This window comes from Pituophis catenifer, unplaced genomic scaffold (genome assembly GCF_029215685.1).
Source record: "Pituophis catenifer annectens isolate HBS135680 unplaced genomic scaffold, rPitCat1.0.hap2 SCAF_18, whole genome shotgun sequence".
In the NCBI taxonomy this organism is placed as follows: domain Eukaryota; kingdom Metazoa; phylum Chordata; class Lepidosauria; order Squamata; family Colubridae; genus Pituophis; species Pituophis catenifer.
Genome location: NW_027256898.1, coordinates 3,991,536 through 3,998,469, shown reverse-complemented (window position 1 = coordinate 3,998,469; position 6,934 = coordinate 3,991,536). Strand labels below are relative to the sequence as shown.

General features: G+C 47.2%; 1 protein-coding gene across 1 annotated transcript; it reads left to right on the top strand.

Moving 5' to 3' along the window:
• Positions 1-755: 755 nt before the first annotated feature.
• LOC139326153 (phospholipase A2 homolog otoconin-22-like) lies at positions 756-5,988 on the top strand. Its single transcript, XM_070956286.1, has 4 exons — positions 756-795; positions 1,443-1,587; positions 3,597-3,703; positions 5,843-5,988. The coding sequence occupies exons 1-4, from the start codon at positions 756-758 to the stop codon at positions 5,986-5,988; spliced, it is 438 nt and encodes a 145-aa protein (XP_070812387.1).
• Positions 5,989-6,934: the final 946 nt, after the last annotated feature.

Genomic DNA, 6,934 nt, shown 5'->3' with positions numbered 1-6,934 from the left:
ATATGGGTCACGGATGTATAAATGGAGGATGTGCGTAAGCTAAAAATAAAAAAAAAAAAGGCTTGTAGTTATACCAAACTATCACTGTGCTTGACCAATGATATTGACCAAAAATATATATTGATTTGCCTCTCACTAAACCAGGGGTAGGCAACCCGTGGCTCTGGAGCTATGTGTGGCTCTTTCATCCCTCTGCTGCGGCTCCCTGTCGCCAGTCAGCTCCACAATTGACAGGGCTTTCGGTTAGAACAAGTAGAGGAAAAAGGACGCTGCGCTAGGAGGAGATTCTATGGTGGGAGAACCGGACTTCCAGTCAGTTCCAGAATTGACGGGGGGCTTCCGATTAGGACCTTTGTGGCTCTTTGAGTCTTTAAGGTTGCCGACCCCTGCACTAAACCAAGATAGCCCTTGTCTCAAGTTGTTGTTTTCCTTGAGGTTTTAAATAAATAAAAAGCAGTGGCCAATAATAATAATAATGTTTGGACAAAGACTCTGCCCTCATCCTTTGGGTTCCATCCAACAAAATTATCCCAGTGTTTTCAGACCTGCTTGGTAATTATGGTCCATAGCTTTGTTTTGTTTTGGTCTTTGGGTATAATTATTACAAACCGTGGCTGGAGGGACAGGTCATTTCGTCCAAGGATTTGATTGCTTGGATGCTTATAAAAGGGCGATTAGGTGGTTCCAGAAAAATTGCACAAAACCAGCCCTCCTGCAGCCGAACCAGGTTCGTTTTACATCGCTCCATCGCAGAAATGATGCCTCTTGTCATCTCCGTGCTGGTTTTGGCTTGCGGTAAGTCAATTCCTCTGCCATTCTTCGTTTGAGAGTGCAATTGGAGGTGCTTTTTACCGTGTCTTTTATTTAAAAATGTGATTTCAGGAGATGTGGAGAGATTTTTCTCAATGTGTGTTTCCTGTGGTTGTAATTATGTCCCCTTTTAGACCGGCGGTACCAATTGCTTCCCAGAAAGCTTCCGTGAATGGAGAGAGAGTGACCCTGATTCTGAGTTGGCTCTATCATTGGCACAAAATTGGAGTGAGGGCATGGCTTCAAGCGTCATCCTGAAGCATGCTGGGAAAGGAAAACGGGCAAACTTTAACTAAGGCAGGGGTCGGCAACCTGCAGCTCTGGAGCCACATGTGGCTCTTTCATCCCTCTGCTGAAGCTCCCTGTCGCCTGTCGGTTCCACAATTGATAGGGCTTTTGATTAGGGCAGGTAGAGGAAAAAGAACACCACTCTAGGACGAGACTCTATGGTGGGGGAACCAGATTTCTGGTCGGCTCCAGAATTGAGCGGGGGGGCTTCTGGTTAGGACCTTTGCAGCTCTTTGAGCAAGGTTGCCAACCCCTGAACTAAGGCAGAGGAGAGGCTCTATGGCCTTGGGATTCTTTCCAAAGCCCTTTCTCCTTCCCTAAAATGAACAATTCCTCTTTTTCAGGACTGGCTCTTGTGACCAGCACACCACCTCAGTTCAACGAGATGATCCAGCTCAGCACCCTCACCTACGGCCTGGCTAACTTCACCAACTATGGGTGCCACTGTGGACCTGGGACTCAAGGCCTTCCTGTAGACGCCATCGACAGGTGAGGGCTACCTCCATTTTTTTCATCCAACGGGCTGAATGTATCCATCTTTGCCTAAAATCCAGGGGTGCATCGGGATTTTCATGCCGAAAAAGATAGATTCAAATAGTGGCCTAATACAGGTGGAATGTCCTAAGGAGTGGGAGAAATGAGAAATCAGTGGGTGTAATCAGAGCTGGAGTGGACTTCTTTGGGGTAACCCCAAAGGATACAGGTTCGGAGGAACCGATAGCTTTTTTTAACTACCAGTTAGCCTGAACGGGTAGTTTTTATCACTACCGATTCGCCCGAACCGGAGCGAGCCGGTAGCATTTCATCCCTGGTGAGAATGGAGTTTCTAAAAACCGCAGATGGAGTTCAAGAAAAAAAGAAGGGTGTTACCCCAAAGAAGTCCACTCCAGCTCTGATTACACCCACTGATGTTGATGCGTGGAAGCCTGGTGGGCACATTTCTACCAGAGGGACCCCTCCCTCCGGGCCCAACCAGGTCTCTGTAATACCCGCCAGGTCCGCTCCCCCCTCCTGAACAAGATCACAAATGAGGGGGGCTTTATTTACTACAGACCTGGCGTTGCACAACATCAGTCGAAGGCCCAGGCCCTGAGGGTCTGTACAACCTGGAAAACGAGTAGAGCTTTGGGAGCCGGAGCACCCTACCGCTTGAAGACAGCGGGTGCGTGCTCCCTTAACATGATATGGCCCCCTGCTCCTGCCATATCTACCCCTCCCACTCACAGTACCGATGGTGGAAACACAGTCTGGACAAACTTGACCCCCCCCCCATTACCCCCAGATCCCCCCCACCCCCCGCCGTGCATCATGGCCAGGCCCGACCCTCCCCTTGGTGGGTTATCCCCCAAACCCACAACCCTAATTCCCATCCAACCCCCCTCCCCCCTCCCCAGACCCCTTAAAAGATTAAACAGAGACAATTTTAAAAAACCCCGCAGCCCCCTCTTTGCGGCATGCCACCTCTCGGGGTTCCAAAACCCATCATCGAGCTAGGCCCTCGATAGATTAGGAAGAAGAAAAAGAAGCATTGACTTCCAACTCTCTCTGTTGCAGTAAAATAAGCATTTTACTGCTTATTTTAAATCACAGAAACAGAACTAAACAGAAGTCCACAAGCCTTAAAGTTGCCAGAGACCCCCTGTCTTAAACCATACCCGGCAGTGGTGGGTTTCAAATTTTTTTACTACCGGTTCTGTGGGCGTGGCTTATGGGTGTGGCATGGCTTGGTGGGCGTGGCTTGGTGGGCATAACAAGGGAAGGTTACTGCAAAATCCCCATTTCCCCCCGATCAGCTGGGACTCGGGAGGCAGAGAATAGATGGGGCCGGGGCCAGTCAGCATTTTTACTACCGGTTCTCCGAACTACTCAAAATTTCCGCTACCGGTTCTGCAGAACTGGTCAGAACCTGCTGAAACCCCACCTCTGAGTTATAAGATAAAATAAGATACAAAAATTCAAAAGTCAATCGCAAAGCAATTGGGGAGGAAGAGGGGGAAGAGAAGTGAGGAAGGAGTAGGAGGAAGAAAAAGAAGCATTGACTTCCAACTCTCTCTGTTGCAGTAAAATAAGCGTTTTTACTGCTTATTTTAAATGACAGAAGCAGAAATAAACAGAAGTCCACAAGCCTTAAAGTTGCCAGAGACCGACCCCCTGCCTTAAACCATACCAGGACTTAGCAGAGCAATGCAAGAAGTTTGTTCTGTAAGGAGGAGGAGGAGGAGGAGGTGTGACCAAAGGTGCATTGAATGAGCTGTATTCTTTTCTTATTCCATTTCAGTAGAATATTATATTTATTCTACGGTCCTTGGCCAAAATGGCTGTGGACCTAGAGTCTCAGCGCTGCGTATTAAGAAAACAAAACTGAAGACGTTACGTAATTCTGTGCGAAGGCGTTTGGTGGCCACGCCGCTCCTGACTGAGCCATGCTCATTCAATTATCGCTTCTGAACTCAACAGGTAAGATCTGACACACGTGCGTTTTCTTTTTCTACCCAAAGATGTTGCCACAGCCATGACTGTTGTTACAGCAAGGCGGAGATGTACGGCTGCAACCCCAAAGTCCTCGCCTACCGGTTCTACGCCCAGAGAGATAAAATCAAGTGCGGTGAGTTAAAAGAGGACACCGAACCGGAGAATTGGATAAAAAGAGCATTTTGCATGAAAGACCAAAACTGGGGAGGAGAAAATCCAGCTAAGCAGACCAGATTGCTTTGGATTTAAATTTGGTGCAACGTGGGAACTCGGCTGTTAATGTTTGCAAGATGCAATTTATGGCTTAGTGCGACTACTAGGGCTTCTGTGACCCAGATTCAGGGGTGGGCTGCTGGGGGTTCGCAGGGATTCGGGAGAACCTCTAGCTAAGATTCTGTGCAGTTCGGAGAACCCCCAAATCCCACTCCTGGCTGGCCCCGCCCACCCCACTCTGCCCCTCCCAGGAGTCCCCACATGACCCGTTTTGGATGCAGGTAAGTGCAGGGCACGCGCGGAGGCTCAGAGAGGATGAAAAATGGGCCTACCGGAAGTTTGGGAAGGCCAGAAACAGGACCGTTTCCTGCCTCCAGAGGGCCTCAGGAGCCTGGGGAGGCTGTTTTCACCCTCCCGGATGCTTGAAGAAAGCCTCTGGAGCCTGGGGAGGGCAAACCCCCCCCATGGTGGATGTGGCCAACTAGTCCACACCCACCATGGCCACGCCCACCCAGCAACCGGCAGAGAACCCCTTGCTAAAAAAAATTTAAGCCCACCCCTGGACCCAGGCTGTGGTAGCTTGTTAAAAAACAATTTAGTGCATATATACAGCCACTTTTCACTTGGGTTAGATTTTGTAAGTGGCGTTCGTTGGGCTGCAAGGGGAGATGTCATCCCATATTTCATACACCCTTTTCTTTAAGGCAAAATAATAATAATAAAAAAAAAAACAACCCCAGATAAACCAGGAGTGTCCAGGCAACTCCCAAGATTTGTGGATTTCAACTCCCAGCATTCCTCCCAGCCAGCCAGCCAGCCAGCCGGGTGTTGAAGTCGACAAGTCTTAAAGTTGCCAAGGTCGGACACCCCTGAGGTAAACCATGCCAGCTACTGTATTCTAATCTGCTAAAATCAGGAGGATGATCTACCTTTGGTTTGTTTATTTATTTTTATTTTATTTATTTATTTTATTTGTCAAGCACGTATAAGATTACAGATCTAAGTATAAACATGATTATGAATACAGGATAAGGATACAAATAAATGGGGACGGTAGGACAGGGACGGTAGGCACGCTGGTGCGCTTATGCACGCCCCTTACAGACCTCAGAATAGAATAGAAATAATAGAATAGAATAGAATAGAATAGAATAGAATAGAATAGAATAGAATAGAATAGAATAGAATAGAATAGAATAACAGAGTTGGAAGGGACCTTGGAGGTCTTCTAGTCCAACCCTCTGCTTAGGCAGGAAACCCTGCACCACTTCAGCTAAATTTTAAATTGGTTTTAAATTGGGTTGTTTTAATTTACGGCCAGAATATCTAATTATTTTAATACTGTTTTTTAAATTTTGTATGCTTTGTTTTTACTTAGGCTGTGCACCGCCCTGAGTCCTATTTGGAGAAGGGCGGTATAGAAATTTAAGCAAACAAATAAATAAATAAATAAATGGTTGTCCAACATCTTCTTAAAAACTTCCAGTGTTGGAGCATTCACAACTTCTGGAGGCCAGTGGTTCCACAGATTAATTGTTCTAACCGTCAGGAAATTTCTCCTGAGTTCTAAGTTGCTTCTCTCCTTGATCAGTTTCCACCCATTGCTTCTTGTCCTACCCTCAGGTGCTTTGGAGAATAGCTTGACTCCCTCTTCTTTGGGGCGGCCCCTGAGATATTGGAACACTTAGGAATGTGGGTGAGGTCAACAGTAGACAGTCTACAGTTAAAGTTTTTGGGGTTTGGGGAAGAGTCAGGTAGTGCATTCCAGGCATTGACCACTCCGTTGCTGAAGTCGTATTTTCTGCAATCGAGTTTGGAGCGGTTTACCTTGAGTTTGTATCCATTGTGTGCTCGTGTATTGTTGCGGTTGAAGCTGAAGCAGTCATTGACAGGTAGAATGTTGTAGCAGATAATTTTATGTACTACGCTTAGGTCAGACCGAAGTCGGCATAGTTCTAAGTTGTCTAAGCCCTATGATATAATATAAGCACATATGAGGCCACATATAAACATATGTGCCCTCATATGTGCCCTTAGCCATGGTCTTCCCTCTCCGCAGTCAAATCAAGGGACCGCTGTGAGAAAATGGTGTGTGAGTGTGACCAGAAAGCTGCCGGTTGCTTCCAGAAACATCTTTTCACCTACAACCCTCAATTCCGAAACCTCCCGGTGGCCAACTGCAGAGCCCAGCGTCCATTCTGTTGAAGCTCGCTTCTTTCAGGCGGTGGAAGCAACCACCCTCCTCCCGGTTGAAATTCCGCCTACTTTTTTCAGTCATTTCTCTGCAAAAATGGAACCGCACGGAAACCGCACCCAAAGCTCTCTTTATAAGAAATAAGAAAAGCCAATGATACGATATATATATATATATATGCATTAACCTAGGACAAAATAAATACGTCATCAGCCTCTACCCTCTTGTTCTTCAGCGCACAATTTAGTCTGGCTTAAAAGCACCTGGTCGGTGGCGGGTTCCATCCAGCTCTACTACCGGTTCTCTTCGTGCACGCGCTTCGCGCGCGATCGCCAAACTTGCCCTCCGCGCAAGTGCGTTAGGTATCTGCCCAGTTGAGGTGCAGCAATCCACTCTGGGCTAAAAAAGGAAGAAATATAGGTAGGAATAACATGGGAGCAGGCGGGAGGGCCCAACTCGCGGACAAAGAGAACCAGTTCGGTGACGTCATATTATCACCGCTACCGGCTCGCCCGAAACGGGCCGAACCAGGAGGAACCCACCACTGCACCTGGTGCATTACACGGGGATGGAAAAATCACACCCACGGTAGAAAACATGCATCTCTTTGAGTCGGGCGTAAAAAAAAAAGACATATACACATTTTTGGGCAGATTGTGTCGATTTGGCACTGGTTAAAAAAAATATCAGACTGAAGCCGACATGGAGTTGAGCAAATGTGAAACAGAGCCAAGCAACGACATTCACTGTTTTCTCCTCCGGGAAACGATTCAGTGAAGCAAATTTACAGTCTCTAAGATGTGAGATCTGCCAAAAAACCCCTATTGTGAAATAAGGTCTAATAATACAGGTAGTTCTCGACTTACGGCTGCGATCGAGCCCTGCATTTCTGTGGTTAAATGTGACAGTTGTCAAATGAGCTTCGTCCCATTGGAACGACCACAGGTGCAGTGGTGG

Coding starts and splice junctions, on each gene's coding strand:
- LOC139326153 (XM_070956286.1), top strand. CDS start 756: ATGATGCCTCTTGTCATCTCCGTGCTGGTTTTGGCTTGCG. Junction 1,588..3,596: donor CCTGTAGACGCCATCGACAG/GTGAGGGCTACC, acceptor TTCTACCCAAAG/ATGTTGCCACAGCCATGACT. Junction 3,704..5,842: donor GAGAGATAAAATCAAGTGCG/GTGAGTTAAAAG, acceptor CCCTCTCCGCAG/TCAAATCAAGGGACCGCTGT.